The sequence below is a fragment of the Mesoplodon densirostris genome, chromosome 20 (assembly GCF_025265405.1).
Source record: "Mesoplodon densirostris isolate mMesDen1 chromosome 20, mMesDen1 primary haplotype, whole genome shotgun sequence".
NCBI lineage: Eukaryota > Metazoa > Chordata > Mammalia > Artiodactyla > Ziphiidae > Mesoplodon > Mesoplodon densirostris.
In genome coordinates, this window is record NC_082680.1 from 10,702,595 (window position 1) to 10,719,556 (window position 16,962).

General features: G+C 45.2%; 1 protein-coding gene across 1 annotated transcript in view; it reads right to left on the bottom strand.

Annotated features, from left to right (window-relative positions):
- DLGAP2 (DLG associated protein 2) overlaps nucleotides 1-16,962 on the bottom strand; it is a 150,062-nt gene that overhangs the window by 73,940 nt on the left and 59,160 nt on the right. The window contains exon 3 of the mRNA XM_060085799.1: nucleotides 12,235-12,446. Coding sequence (XP_059941782.1) covers nucleotides 12,235-12,446 — 212 coding nt within the window. The remainder of the gene's footprint in view (nucleotides 1-12,234; nucleotides 12,447-16,962) is intronic.

A 16,962-nucleotide genomic window follows, 5' to 3' on the forward strand; every position in this document is an offset into this window, starting at 1 on the left:
AATACTACTGGGAATAAATTTCATTTTATGGCTTTAAAATCCACATAAAATTATAATTCCACTTGCAGGTGAAAAGTCTAATAAAGTCACTGAGCATAAATTTGTTACTATTGTAACTTTACAACACAAGGAAAATTCATTTAAATGCAGTGTTATTATTGGAGAGACAGTAATTACAGGTTACGAGGGGGCTTAGAAGACAATACAACTGATTTTCAATATCTTTTCTTATTTTAACATTAATATATGCTTTTGGAAAAAGTTTAAAAATATTACAAAAATAATAAAATTCAGCTACAAATCCACCACCCAAAGATAACCATTACTAATATTTTAGTGCCTTCCTTTTTTTTTTTTTTGGCCGTGCCACTGGTTTTCAGGATCTTAGTTTCCTTACCAGGGATTGAACCCGGTCCAATGGCAGTGAAAGTGTGGAGTCCTAACCACTGGAGTGACAGAAAATTCCCTAGTGACTTCCTGTATTAGTTTTCCACTGCTGTGTCTGATGGTTAATTTTACGTATCAACTTGGCTATACTGTGGGACCCATATATTTGGTCAAACAGTATTCTGGATAGTGCTGTGATGGTTTTTTTTTTTGGCTGCAATTAATATTTAAATCGGTGGACTTTGAGTAAGCAGATTGCCCTCCATTATACGGGTGGGCCTCATCTAATCAGGTGAAAGTCTTAAGAGGAAAGACTGACCTCCTCGGGAAGAGAAATTGTGCCTCCATTCTGTCTTCAGACTCAAGCTACATCCTAAGTTCTTCCTTGGGCCTCTAGCCTGCCAGTCTGCCCTGCAGAATTTGAACTTGCCAGCCTGCACAATCATGAGAGCCAGTTCCTTACAGTTAATCTCTCTGTCTCTGTCTCTCTCCACACACACACACACACACACACACACACATACCCTATGTTTCTGGAGAACCCTGACTAATACACTGCATAACATATTACCATAAATTTGCTGGCTTAAGGCAACACTCAAGGGCTAGCTCACATCAGAACTGTAGGTCACAGTCTGACCCAGCATGACCGGGTTCTCTGCTCACAGTATCACAGACGGACACCAAGCCTCCAGCCAGACTGAGTTCTCACTGGGGGCTCTGGGAAGAATGAACATAAGTGTTTTTTTGATATATATTGCCAAATTTCGCAATAAGAGAGTTTTTTTTTTTTTTTTTGCGGTACGTGGGCCTCTCACTGTCGTGGTCTCTCCTGCTGTGGAGCACAGGCTCCGGACGCGCAGGCCCAGCAACCATGGCTCACGGGCCCAGCTGCTCCGCGGCATGTGGGATCCTCCCGGACCGGGGCACGAACCCGTGTCCCCTGCATCGGCAGGCAGACTCTCAACCACTGCGCCACCAGGGAAACCCAATAAGAGAGATTTTAAAAACACTTTTAACCATGATAAAATGATTATTTCAAAAGCAGTTTACGGCTTCCCTGGTGGCGCAGTGGTTGAGAGTCTGCCTGCCGATGCAGGGGACAAGGGTTCGTGCCCCGGTCCGGGAAGATCCCACATGCCGCGGAGCGGCTGGGCCCGTGAGCCATGGCTGCTGAGCCTGTGCGTCCAGAGCCTGTGCTCTGCAACAGGAGAGGCCACAACAGTGAGAGGCCCGCGTACCGCAAAAAAAAAAAAAAAAAAAAAAGCAGTTTAGTCATCAAAACCTCACTTTTTAAACTCTGTGAAAATGATTTCTGTCATTTAAAATTAACTGTTTAGTTTTAGATGCCTAGTTAATATCCTGGCAATCTGTACATTTATTCATTTATTTACTTGATATCTTATTTACACACCCAGCCCTTAACATACACTTACTTATTGGATGGACAAATAAATGGAGAATCCATATATTAATTATCATACACCAAGGAAGACAATGATTTCAATAGAATAAATCATCTTTACTCCATTTGGGAGAATTGCATATAATGTGACTTAGTAAAAGTCACTGCTGCTTCAGGTTTACTCTTTGGCTTAATTTTATTTAATTTTGCACCCACATCTTACAGATTTGCCTCTCTTTGCTCTAATCTCTTTATTCAGTGCATTCTCTGGAAACAGTCAGTGCTTTGACAGCCACTGGCTTCTGGTTTATTAACAGAAAGCCCTGTCTGACCTCTCACAAGTGCTCAGCTGATCCATCTGTGTGTCACTGTTGGACGTTTGAAGTCCACAGAGGTAAAGACAGTGACTTGTGTTTAAAGAGTGGTTGCTTTCAACACTCTTCACTGTTCAAGTGTGACAAATTCTTTGTCCATTATGCTATCTGAACGCTGGCAGTTCAGCATGAGGTGAACTGAGGAAACGTCCTCAGCTTTGTGCAGGAAAGCACATGTCACACTTAGATGAATGGGAGCAAAAAGGCCAAAAGTAGCTCTGTGGTAGACTGAAGAGTGAGTAAGTGCACGTGCAGCTGCGAGAGTGATCAGGACTGACGACTTTTGGGGGAATCGAGAGCTCATACCATGAGAAATGGGAACACAGTGGAAAAAAGAACAATATTTTATCTGTTTCTCTAAAATCAAGTTCCCTGCCCAAAGGGCTAGAAAGGAAAGGTGGTCAGTATTAAAAACTCTACACAATACTGAAGTTTCAAAGAGTAATTAAAAGGAAGAAAAACAGTTACTAGTGGCTACCACATTTATCCTAGTAAGTTGATCTTTCCTTCATTTAATTCATTCAAACCCTTGATCAAGGGGAACATCAAAACAAAATTGCAGACTATCCAGAAAGTAGGGACAACAAAAGCATCAGCTATCAGGGTATGTGTGAGGCAGGTATAGGCACACCCTTAGGAATATTCATAGTCTTAAACACTTTCACTACTAAATAAGCATTCAGCTGAAGAATGAGAGAAATAACAGATTAGGTCTAAGGAAATACGAAGAAAAAATTAACAATAAGAGCATAATAACTGAATTAGAAAACAAGAAAACAGTAGAGAATAATAACTCAACACAGAGCTGATTCCACAGTCTGAGAATCAAAAACTGAGGATTTACTAGAGAAACAATCAAAATAAATGAAGAGGTGTGAGGGTGAGATCCTGGTGACATCCATGAATAGAGATAGAAAAAGGCCACAGTGCTGAGCAGGTCCACCTTCCTTCACAGACAGACGCCTGCTGAGTCTGCAAAGCCTGCAGTGGGACTGCTTAGCCGGTGGGTGGAGACCTGAGGGGCACAGCACCAGGGGTCCCTTGGTCCCTACCTCCTGTTCAGTCTCTGATGAGAGACATTTTCAGCTACCTGGGAAGCCAGGAGGTCGCACTCTTCAGAGCTGCAAATACACACTTATCGTGCTGGCAACAGCTTTAACGTGACCTGGCACAGAAGAAAGCCCCGTGGTTTCCTCCAGCTGAAATGGAGGGTGTGGAAGTCACCAGACCATGGGTAGCAGTGGAAACTGTGAAAGAGAATACCTCTCCATGGAGCATATGGTTCCCTATTGGTTGAAGATTTGCACATTTAAGGTGTGTGATATTTTCAAGGAGGCTAGCATCTGGTCCTTTTGGGACTAATTATTAGAGAGTTTAAGGAGTTGAGTGAATGTGAATGGGCTTTCACACATCTTTTCAACTTATAATTTTTATTTTTAGAAACTTTAAAAATGATGATTTTACTGGTGCCCTTAATAGAAGTTCGCTTATTAAGTTAATTAACAATGATCCCTGACTAGGGATTCATAAGAAGTCAGTTTTCTTCATTCATTCAGTGTGTATGGGGCCCGTATAAAATGCCACACAGTGAAGATACGATGGCTGTAATAGACAGGACATCTCTCTCTCTAGGGAAAGCAGACACGCGTACGGTAGAGGCCAGGGCGGAGGACTTGGGAAGTGCCCGGCGGGGCACTGACTCAGGAAGACCCCCAGGAGGAGGGAACCCTGAGCGGGTACTGAAGGGTGAACAGGAGCGCAGAAGTGTGAGCCGACGGTGCAGTCAGGAGACGGCAGGGAGTTCAGCAGGGCTGGAAGGCAGATTGCCAGGAGCCTTGGGAAGGGTGAGAAGAAAGGCTTGCCAAGCTGCGAGGGGCTGGAGGGTGAGGGATCTGCCCTGGGGCTCAGCCAGGTGCCCTGGGTGTGAGGATGCTCAGAAATGGGACGCTGAGGGGAGATGAGCCTGTGATACACTGGGCCTGGGGTCAGTATGTGAGACATGCTAGGAGCTGGCGGGGGTTTGCCAAATTCAAAAGGGAGCCCCACATCAGGAAAGAGCAGAAAAGCCGAGATTGATGGCCCTAGAAATGGGGAAAGTGGCCTCACGGGATGCTCAGTGAGCCGCTCTAGATGGATCCTGCACACCCTGTGCCTTTCAGGGTTTCTCAGGTTGACCCCACTGTGGCCCCAAAGCAGACCTGACCCCTCCCCAGCAGCCAAGGGGCACGACCGGTTGCTACCGGCCAGTGAATTCTAGGAGAGTCACAGGGCAGGTGTCTAGGTCATTGAGACGACCGAGTCAGTGTACATCAGGAGAAAAGGAAGCTCCCTTCTCCGAGCGCAGGTGAGCAGCCAGAGGGACCATCTGAGCCCATCTCCCCAGCTCCTCTCTGGCGCTCACCTCCGAGCCGGGGTTCTCTCCTGTAACTCGTTCGATCTCCTCTCCAACCAGCGGCCAAGGGGCATGTCTTATGTTGCCTGATGTGAACCAGCAAAAAGGGGGTGAAGCTGCAGGGCTCTCCCCTCCTCCTGTCCCGGATTAATGTTGACGCCTCGCCACAGAGGAGCTGCTGGCACACACTCCACTCTACCGCCCTCTGGTTTTGAGTTCGCAGGATTGGGTTTTCCAGTTCTGGCTCAGTTGCCCACTGTCAGCATCCCTCCCTTTCCGCACAGCTCTGGGCATGGTGGCAGGCGCGTGGTCCTGTAGCTATCATCACAACGCAGATGTGGAACTGTCCTCTTTTTGCACAGCCCCAGATGTCTGTCTGTCCTCGTATTATCCCATATTCGTGCCTGAAGAACTTCCTTTAATATTTCTCCTAGTACAGGTCTGATGGCAATGTTTTTCTCTGCTTTTGTTTCTGTGAAAAAGTCTTTATTTCACTTTTTTTTTTACTAAGAAAAGCTAAAATTTATTATGCTCTTGTTGTCTTCCAATCTGTGCTAAATACATTTGCATTTTTTCTTGAACTTAGAAATAAACATAAATGTCTCACTTTCATTTTTGAAAGATACTTTCTCTAAGTCTAGAATTCTGGGTGAATAGGTTGCTCTTTTAACACTTTAAAGATGTTACTTCATTATTTTCTGGCTTGAATACTTTATGACAAAAAGTCTGTGAAAATTGTTTGTTCCTCTGTATGGAATATGTCTTTAATTTTTCTCCAGCTTTCTTTAAGATTGTCTCTTTATCCTTGGTTTCTGGTAGTCTGAAAATGATGTGTGTATACGTGTGGCTTTTGTTTTGTTTCTGGTACTTATCTTTCTTGAGATTTTCTGAGATTCTTCAATCTGTGATTTAATGTCTTTCATTATTTTTATGAATTCTTGGGCGTTATGTCTTCAAATGTTTCTTCTATTGACTGCTTCCCCTTCTCTTTTCCTCCCAGGATTCCGGTATGTTGGACAGTTTGATATTTTCCCACAGTTCTTGAATGCTCGTTTCCACTTTTTATTTCTTACCTTTTTGTCTTTGCGTTTCAGTTTGGTGATTTCTGTGGACCTATCTTCAAGCTCACTGATTATCACTCAGTTATGCTGAGGCTGCTGAGGAGCTCAGCAGCAAAATTCCTTACTTCTAACACCATGACTTTCATCTGTAGTATTTCTAGCCGCTTCTTTCTTCTAATTTTTCTCTCTCTGTCACCTTCCCTTCTGTGTATGTGAGTAGTCCACGTTTTCCCTTAGAGCCTTTGGCATTAATTCGTTATTTTTAGGTTCTCTCTGATAGTTCTGTCAGTGGTTATCTCTAAATCTCTTCTTGGCTGCTCTGTTTTTTGAGAGTGGGTTTTATTTTCTTTTATTGTGTCTTCAAAGTTCTGATATTTCTGAATAGATGGCACATTTGCATAAATGAAGGTTAACACTATATACAGAAAAGGGACATATTGAGATGTCCTGGTCCCAGCCCTATTGCACCTACTTCCTCTTCACTCCTTAGAGGTAAACATTTTTATTAATTTCTATTTATTCTTCTATTGTTTCTTTATGTAATATAAACTGATATGAGTTTTAATCTTATCTTCACATTTTATTATAGAAAAGTGGCAGCTATATAATAATGTCCTATGCTTTGCTTTTTAAAGGTGATGTAACCTGGATTGCTCCAAATCGGTACATAGAAATCTTCCTCATTTTTTATAGCTGCCTAATATTCTAGTATATTCGATTAATAATACTCTACTATTTTAATACTTGTATATCTATTATTCAATCAGTACTATAGTGGTGAACTTTGGCTTGTTTTAAACTTTTGCTATTACTGATGATGTTGCAATGAACAACATTTTACCTGTGTCACTGCTTACAGGTGTATCCAGAGGCTAGATCGTCCCAAGTGGGACCCAAGGCCTACGGATGGGCTTGTAGGCAATTTACAATTTCTTACAGTGATATACAATGAAATTGTGCGCATCACTACATTTTTGCACATATTTGCATGTTTTACAGCAATTTCTTTAGAATAAGATTTTAGATTTTTAGCTTTAAGTGGAATGCTAAAATACTCTCTAAAAGTTTCAATTATTGATAAGGTATGTAAACAGTCTTTTTAAAAAATGAAATTAAATTATTTTTGGCTGCGTTGGGTCTTTGTTGCTGCATGCGGGCTTTCTCTACTTGCGGTGTGTGGGCTTCTCATTGCAGTGGCTTCTCTTGTTGAGGAGCACGGGCTCTAGGTGCGTGGGCTTCAGTAGTTGTGGCACCTGGGCTCAGTAGTTGTGGCACCTGGGCTCAGTAGTTGTGGTTCGCAGGCTCTAGAGCGCAGCCTCAGTAGTTGTGGCACGCAGGCTCAGTAGTTGTGGCACATGGGCTTAGCTGCTCTGTGGCATGTGGGATCTTCCCGGACCAGGGCTCAAACCCGTGTCCCCTGCATTGGCAGGCAGATTCTTAACCACTGTGCCACCAGGGAAGTCCCATAAACAGTCTTTTCTAGCCTTTGTCCATTTTCATAGCTACAGTGCTCACTTTTTCCTTACTGATTCGTAAGGCATCTCTTCGTATTAAGAGTATGAAAATGTGTCACCTGTATTATGGAAGATTTTCCCAGGTTTTTATGATTGTTTTACTTTGGTGCCAGTACTTTTAGCTTGTTGATTTGTTTGTTGGCTTTTACCATGAATACGTTTTTAGTTTTATGAAATAAAATCTGTCAATGTCTTGTAGTTTCTCACTGTGGAATAATGTTTGGATATGCCTTCTCCAACCCAAGATTGTAAAATATTCATATACACATATTCATGTATATATATACACATATACATATACATACACATGTATATACACATACATGTATACACACACACACATATATATACACACACACATACCTGTATATACTCACACATACAAATATGATTCTTATGCTTATATCTGTAACCCACCTGAGTTTATCTTTACATATGAAGTAGTTCTTAAAATAAGCTCTCCTTTCTCTATAAATTTAAAATGCTACCTTCTTGAGATAATGACTCAGAGATGTTCAAAATTATTAAAGCTTTGACTTCTCAATTCAACTAAGCAGAAAAAAATACCTCAAAGCCCCCAAATTAAATTAGTTGGTCTACCTTTCATAATTATAAAAAGTGAATTTTCCAGATACTAATACATAAGCTAATTTTAAAATCCAGTAAATTAGATTCAGTAGCATCTTGAAATTTGCACTTCATTTAAAATCATTCTAAATGGTGTCTGCCTATGGGCAGGGTCTGCCCCACAGAGAGACAGGGTCTATCCCCGGCCTGGGGGTCTGATTTTCCTGATCAGTCAACACAACTGTTGAGAATTCTGAGCATTAAGACAGCTGTGACAGGTCTTTGCATGTCTGTTTTTGTTTCATTTTTCTTTCGAGAGTGAAAAGACTTTCTCTCACCTTGCACTCTATAGAGAACACAGCAAGGTGAAAGCAAAAATCCTTATATGTGTAATAAGGACATGCACTCAGTTATTAATGAGAAGACTGACTTTTTTCTCGGTTTAACAGAAGGAAGACAAGACAGTGTTCAACAGAATCACTGTTCCCAGAGGTCAAGCATTTCGAGTACGTGCAGCCTTCACAGAAGGGATTTTATATTATACGGCTCAAAAGGGCTGGTAACAGGCAACTAAACGCCCAATCTCGTTTCAGGTCTTAGCTGGGCAGATTGAAGAACGGCTGCTGGGAAAGTCCATTTTATACCAGTGTTTACTGTGACTTGGGAGGCTCGTAAAATTCCTAAGGTTTCAGTGTGCCCATATGATAATTCAACGATAAGAACATAAATCCATCAGCCCATTAAATTAAGACTAAAGTATAATTACTAGGTTCATCTGGCTATTTTATCTGCATTCTTAAATACCATTATGAATGTGGATAGAATTAATTGTGCATACTGAGAATAAAACCTAAAGGAGGTTGGCAGACACTAATTCTTACGTTTATCACTTGACTCTTAAACTGTTCTGTCAGTCAGCTCCTGCTGGTGAAGTTCTGTGGCGTCAGAGGGAAAACATTCAATGCACTGCTAAATCTGATAGCTTTCAGTCATATTTTAAACACCGCTTGAGAACTACCACTTCCTTTCTCTCAGAGATCATGCTGGTCCCCAGGCACAGGATCCTGCTATTTGGGTGAAATACTTTCCTTGGACATGGGAGTAACAGAACTTTTCATTTCAAACCCCTGGTCCCTTACGTGGCCTTCAGTACCTTGTTCCTCTGACTCAAGGTTCTATTCCATAAAATGGGCACAGTTTTTATTTCCCTGGGTAAAGAGTTGAGTTTTCATGATGCCATTTAGGACGAAAAGAAGTGAAATTATATTGAAATCTATAAAATTCTAAGATGTGCTAAGATCCTAACAGGCAATAGTAACAACTTACTTGATATACCTCCCAGTAACGTATTTTAAAGAGAAATTTCATATGGTAACACAAAAAGCGACTTGTTATGGGAGTTTCACGGACTTTGTGAATTAGCAGAGGAGTCCTGCAGGGCACAGTGTCGTCTGGACATGTCACAGGGTGCCGCCCCCTCCCCCTTCACATCTCCACTGCAGTGTCAGACTTGGGGGAAGAGAATAATCCACACACGTGTAAGGAGAATTTAGCACAGTGCCTGGCACGTGTCGGAGGGATGAACGGAGTGATAAACACAGGATAAGGGGAAGAAGCGCCCGACCGAGGGCTTATCTCTGCAGACAGAGTGGGCAGCATCTGCAAGGCCAGCGCAGACGTAAGTGAGCTGAGGACAGGAGCAGGCGATAGGCAGCATACTCTACTCATTTCCCCCCACGTTTCCCGAGGTATGAAGTGCAGTGGGTATGCTGGGGTTAGAAGCCTCTGGGGATGAACCCCCAGCTCCACTTCCACACGCAGGTGGTGAACGGTTACTCTGTCCGGTGGCCTTGCCTCCCCATCACTCTCTTGGGTTTTTGAGGGAATTTTTACGATGGTGGGTAATGATGCGGGTTTTACAAATGTAAACTAACAATATCTTCTGAACATCGTCAGCATTGGCGCCTGGTACAGATGAGGGGAGGGATGAGAGGCAGGCGCTGACCGCTGAAGAAGGAGGGAATCGTGGTCCCGCGGGGAGGAGTCAAGGGTTGGGGACAGGGCTCCAGGGAGCACGACCTGTCTGGGGTCAGCAGACAGGGAGGAGGGACCTTGTAATAGGAAAACAAAGTGCATAATTCTTTTTTTTTTTTGTGGTACGCAGGCCTCTCACTGCTGTGGCCCCTCCTGTTGCGGAGCACAGGCTCTGGACGCGCAGGCTCAGCGGCCATGGCTCACAGGCCCAGCCGCTCCGCGGCATGCGGTATCTTCCCGGACCGGGGCACGAACCCGTGTCCTCTGCATCGGCAGGCGGACTCTCAACCACTGCGCCACCAGGGAAGCCCCAAAGTGCTTAATTCTTAAAAGGCCTGATCCCTGCTCACAGTTCAAACGCTGCTTGCTTTGATTTCTTTTTCATGGTTTGCTTTCAATGTGCACAATCGTGAAATGAATCACGAACTTTTAAAATGAGGAGTTAAGTCGGTGGCCCTACCCAGTGGATCAGAACCCCAAGACCTGCTAAGCACAACTGCTGCCTGGGGGGGTGGGGTTTTCAGATAACCCAGAGTTCTCAGATGTGTCTTCAGGCACCCCCAAATCAAGCTGGGGAGACTGATGCCTGGTCCAGCCCTCTACGGCTGGGTGCCTGCGTCAGGTGATGCCTCTGATTCCCCACCCCTAACCCTTCACTTCTTAGGTTCCCAGAACAACCTTCCACTGACAACCTCTTCCAACGGTTTGCTTTCTTTGCTTACACGCCCCCTCCCTGTTATCCCTCTGTGAGCTCCACAGGGCGAGCCTCTGGCTTGGCTCCCAGGCACTGATTCACAAACCTCCCGTGACCACCTCCTCTGTGTAAGGCAGCGCCTTACCTTAGGGGACCCGTAAGGAACGAGACACACGTCGCTGCCTGCCTCACCTGTTCCTGCCTGGCATCCCCAATACAACTGCTGAGGGATTTAAGTGACCGAGGTCACAAAGGTACTGTTCACGTTTGTCAGAGGTAGGATATGGTTCAATCCCAAATTTTAATTTTTCATCCTGTGAGGTAACGTTTAACGGATGACTGGATTTATCAGGAGAAATCACACCATTGTTTCACATGTCGCCATGTGCACGGGGCACGGGTGGGGGGTGACACAAAGGTGACACCCTGGTCACAGCCTCAACCTCTCACTACGTTACAAGAACAACTCTGGATGCAACCCCGGCAAAGCACTGAGCTGCTGCTTCACCCTCCTGTTGAACCTTCACACCAGAGAAGCCACAGCTCGTGGTGGGAAAAGCAGACAGTTCTTTGCATTTACATCCAGACTTAGCTGGAAGGACCAAAAACACACAAGGTGACTGCTAAGAATTACAGTCAGATTTTCATAGTTCAAATGAATAGCCGAGTTCCTAGTTTCCTCTGTTTGTATTTTGGAAATTAGTTAAATTTATCAACAGTGTGTCTTTGCATGCACCCCTATGTTCACTGCAGCACTATTCACAATAGCCAAAACATGGAAACAACCTAAATGCCCATCGACAGATGAATGGATAAAGAAGATGTGGCACATATATACAATGGAATATTACTGAGCCATAAAAAGAATGAAACAATGCCATTTACAGCAACATGGATGGACCTAGAGACTATCGTACTACGTGAAGTAAGTCAGAGAAAGACAAATACCATATGATATCACTTACATGTGGAATCTAAAATACGGCACAAATGAACCTATCTATGAAATAGAAACAGACTAACGGATATAGAGATCAGACTTGTGGTTGCCAAGGGTGAGGGAGAGGGATGGACTGGGAGTTTGGGATTAGCAGATGCAACTAGTATATATAAACTGGATAAACAACAAGTTCCTACTGTAGAGCACAGGGAACTATATCCTGTCTCCTGGGATAAACCATAATGGAAAAGAATATCAAAAAACAATGTCTATGTGTGTATAACTGAGCCACTTTGCTGTACAGCAGAGACTGGTACAACATTGTAAGTCAACTACACTCCAATTAAAGAAAAAACAAACAAAAAAACCCAATATATTTTTGGACAAATACATAAAGCATATGCTATGATATTTGTAAAATTAATCTAGTTCCTGCCCCTACCCTGCAAAAAATTTGTTGCCTACATGTGCCCTTGTAAAGTTATAGTAAACAAAAAATTCCCCATTGTGATTTTCACACACACACACACACACACACACACACACACACACTCACACACTCACACAGATGTGCTCCTGATAAATAGCTGGAATGATCTGAGAAGACGCGGATGGGTCATCGGCTATGATAGGTACTAGAAAATTAATATTTGACATAGAAACTGCCCAAGTGTATTTCCTTAGTCACTAGGCAAAGAGTAAATAACCGAAGGTCTGATTGCTTTTTTTTTAAGGACTTGAAAATTGACGCCCATTGAGCCTAATATTTTCAACCCAGGACTTTTTCTAGGGTGTTGGGACAACCGGCCGCGGTTAGTGTGAGAAGAGCCCTGGGATGGGGTGAGGGAGGCGCGTGGGGGGCTTACGTTTGGAGGTCTCCCAGCGGCCTCTGTCCGATGGACTTGAGTAGGGGCTCCGGCCGGAGGGCCGCCTTGGGGGACATTTTGGGGCTGGAGTCCGACTCCCCGCTTTCCTCGTCACCCATGGCTTTGATGTAACTGCCGCTCCTCATCCTTCTGCAGGGAATTTCCTCGTCTTTGCCCCCAGTGGGGTACCCTCCCCACTCGTCCTGGGGCACCTAGGAGAGAACAGACAGGGCGTGCGTCAGCCTTGGCGTCAGAGTCCCGTTACTGCCTCTTTGGGGACAAATCCTCGGAGCTCGTGAAGACACCGCTTGTTACAGTCACTTAGCATTGAAAGTCACACGCTTCTTAGGGGTCTGTCATTCAAATCCCAAAAGGACGTTAATATACAATTATTGTTTTCTCCCGTTATAAAAGTCATAAACGTTATGGGAAAAGTGAGACAATGTTAGACATGTAGAAAGAAAAACCCATTTGTAGTCTCAAAACCTGGAAAAAAGCACCACTAACATTTAGATTTCTTTCCTTCTGGTAGGAAAGCAGTTGAAACTTGAGAAAACTGGAAAAAGAGGTCTCCAGTGTGGAGAAGAAAGAAGAGAAGAAGGAGACCAAAGGAGGAGGCCCTGCTGCGTGGTGAGGGCTGCCAGGGGTGCACCCCACAGCCGGGTCATGGCCCCCACGCCAGGGCCCTGCACGTCCGGGGAGCACACTGTGCTGGGCGGGGACTCGGACCCCGAACGCTGTCCACGGCGTGGGTCCCAGCAGAGCGCCGCCCCCTCAGCGCTTCTGTGTCACTTCCGGGGTGCATGGGCTACGCCACGAAGAGGGTGAAGCAGGCCTGCACTCCGTGTCCACCCCCCATCTAGGAAACCCGGTGTCCTCACACAGCACACACAAGTCACAGGGTGTCTACACCACACGCACCTGCCCCGTGCAGCTCACGCTCCACCAGCCGTGACCCTTACAAAGACCCAAACCACGCCACGCAGCGGCCGAAGGTAGAGGGCTGCACGAGTCCACATGTGCCCGCACCGTCACACGGAGTTCTGCAGTCCTAGGACCTAACACGTGTGCTCTCCATGCTGCAGGACGGGATCTCCCAGAGTGTTCGCCGCCGAGACAGAGGACGTTGCAAGTCTGCACTGACAGTCTTCAGAGACAGGGTTCTTCCTGTGGTGACTATTCAGAGACTTACGGACACTCAGATCATCCTAAGAGGAGTCCTGCCATTTTTCCAGGGTTTTAAAAAAATTTTAGTGAAGTCTAGTTGATTTACAATGCTGTGTTAATTTCTGCTGTACAGCAAAGTGACTCAGTTATAGACGTATATATATTTTTCATATGCTTCTCCCTTATGGTCTATCACAGGAGATTGAATATAGTTCCCTGTGCTATACAGTAGGACCCTGTTGTGTATCCATCCTATATATGATAGTTCGCACCTGCTAAGCCCAAGATCCCAATCCACCCCTCCCCCAGCCCCCCTTCACAACCACAGTCTGTTCTCTGTGTCTGTGAGTCTGTTTCTGTTTCGTAGATATGTTCCTTTGTCATCTTTCCAGTTTTGATGGCGCCAGTGGGCCCATTTGTCACCATCCCCGCCAGGGACGCGCATGCCTGGATGGAAAGGCAGAGTTTTCAGCTGAAGGCACCTTTTCTCCACTTTCTTAAAACACATCTTCAGACATCTTGCGTGTTACAGCCCAGGAGGGGAAACCGGGGATGGGACAGGATGTACCTTCTGCGGTTTCGGCCAAGACAAGCAGGGACGGGGCGGCCCCTCACTGAGAGGTGAGGGGGTGGGCATCAAGCCCCTCTAGACCCCGTGGTGACACGTCGTGGGTCCTGCCTGCAGTTTGTTTCAAAACAGCTCCCCCCGCCCACCCCGAGCTGGCTTAGGTCCACGGGAAGCGCGTGGAGACATCGCAGCCACACACAGGAAGAGGAGGGGGCTTAACAGGATGGAGATTCCAGGTCTTCAGTGGACCGTGACCCCCAGGGCTGTGTGGCCCTGGGGGATCCGCAGCCGAGTCCCTGCAGCTGCAGAGCAGGGGCCGTGTGGGTGGCGTTTCCAAGCTCCTTGTCGCTGGGTGCTGAGTGCCTGTCTCCAGGGGTTTTCAAGAGGGCAGTGATCCTGAGGGGTGGTCCAGAGTGGGCGGGCAGGCACGAGGCCACAGACGGCAGTGCAGAACCGCCAGAGACACGGTGGGAGGAGAGAAAGGCCCGGCGACAGAGCAAGCAATCAGCCCCCGGGGAAACAGGCGTAGATTTACGCACATAGAAGGTATCTCCTGACGCTCAGGATTTGGGGCACGAGGGAGAAATGACTAAGGAAGAAGGAAGACTGAGCTTCTCTGGGCATTTAGATCCTCATCCATGGGTTTTCTTACCAAAAGTCAGTTTTCCACCATCAGAACAAATTGCCAGGATGGAGACAGATGTGGGCACAGACATTTCCACGCCATTTCACGCCAGATGGTAATGTGGGTCCAACATTTACAGTCACGTATGAGAAGACTTCAGACTGTGGGTGCCTCTGACCCAGCAATGTCCCCAGGCAACAGGATTCATGCCAGGGACTGTGAACCATTCACTAGGGTCAAAGGAGGAAAACTAATATCTGATGGGGTGGCGGGAAATATTTACTACAAGTGTGCCATGGATACTGTGCAGAAGAATTGATATTTAGCCGACGAAGGGTGTTGATGGGCGGGAGCATTTTTAGAGTATGCATTCCGTGTTCTTATACTTTAACGACAGATATGCCTGCAACATGTACAGACACGTAGCCGGACGGATGTGGAATCATCCCTGGGAGATAGTGACTGTGGGTTTCTCAATGATTTTTCTTTATACTTATGTCCTCTAAGTTTTCTACATGGACCATATATCTTGCTAATGTAATAAAAATTAAACTTTAGAAAATTTAATCCCGAATGACAGTACATTTCAGTAGGAAGGCAGGCATAAAAGAAAGTGAATTATGGTTTAATTAGGGCTACAGAAGCAGGTGTGGAGGGAAAACAGGGAAGCAGCCAGTGGAAGCTGTGGACAGAGAGGAAATGATCTGGGAAGGCTTCCTGGAGGAGGGGTCTGGGCTCTAACTTCCTGGGATTTGAGCAGCAGGCAGATAGCCAGGACATGGACGCAACCTTAGTGTCCATCAACAGATGAATGGATAAAGAAGATGTGGCACATATAAACAATGGAATATTACTCAGCCATAAAAAGAAACAAAATTGAGTTGCTTGTAGTGAGGTGGATGGACCTAGAGTCTGTCCTACAGAGTGAAGTAAGTCAGAAAGAGAAAAACAAATACCATATGCTAACATATATATATGGAATCTAAGAAAAAAAAAAAAGGTCATGAAGAACCTAGGGGTAAAGACGGGAATAAAGACACAGACCTACTAGAGAATGGACTTGAGGATATGGGGAGGGGGGAAGGGTAAGCTGGGACGAAGTGAGAGAGTGGCATGGACATATATACACTACCAAATGTAAAATAGATAGCTAGTGGGAAGCAGCTGCATAGCACAGGGAGATCAGCTCGGTGCTTTGTGACCACCTAGAGGGGTGGGATAGGGAGGGTAGGAGGGAGATGCAAGAGGGTGGAGATATGGGGATATATGTATACATATAGCTGATTCACTTTGTTATACAGCAGAAACTGACACACAACTGTAAAGCAGTTATACTCCAATAAAGAGGTTAAAAAAAAAAAAAAAAAGAAGAGAGAGGCACACAAAGGCCCAGGAAGGAGGAGGCCGGGGGTTCCTCTATGGGCCGGGCGCTCCAGGGAGGGAGGCTGGAGAAGGCAGGAGACAGATGGAGAGGAGCCGGGAAAGATGCATCCCCACTGGCAGCTTCATGGAGTTTTTGTGAATTAAAAACATGTTTCCATAAAAAAAACAAAGATTTTTTCCCAGCAGCTTGTGAATTAACTAACAAATGAGCGCAGCTTGTGTTTTTTTGTTTCTGATGTAAGCCGCCAATTTTGCAGTCTCTGACAGGAGAGATTTCAATACAGAAGGAGTGTAAACCAGAGTCAAGCGTGGGCTCTGAATACCGCTTCCAAAGCACATGTCTCCAGACTATCAAAAGAACAAGGGAGTGACACGAAAATGCCACCGTGCCTAAGTCAATAACTCTTTCTTGGGTACATTACAGTGTCAAACCCTGCAATGGCAGATAAGGGTGGCCAGGGTTGGCCCCAAAACAAGTGCTTTAATGAACGAACAAATGAACTTCCTTTCACAGTGACCACTGACCTCTGCAAATTCATGTGTGATCTTTGCTGCATTTAGCCATAATTATTACTTTAGTTCCTACTTGCATAGAGTGATATTTATGATGTCTAAATAGGCATTTTCCTAAGGTTGGGTTGAGTATACAGTTCAGCGTCTCCTGCTTCTTGCTTGAAGGAAACTTCAACGCGGCAGATTAAAATGTCCTTTCTTCCTTTCAAGCAGCAAGGCACAGGTGACAAGGGCTGGGGTTTTGTAATAATATTCTCTTTCAGGTGTTGAAACCAAGGAAGAAAATGTCATCAAACGCTGTGTGTCCCTGTAGGGAAATGTCTTCTCCATTCATTCCAAAAAGTTTTTTTGTTCTGTTTTAAATGCATGCTAGGCACGCTCACCACCGGGAATGTAATTGAGAGGGAGACAGCTGGACTTCTCAGTTCCAGGTTGTTACAGTAAACAGCAACGGCTCCAAGTGGGGACACCC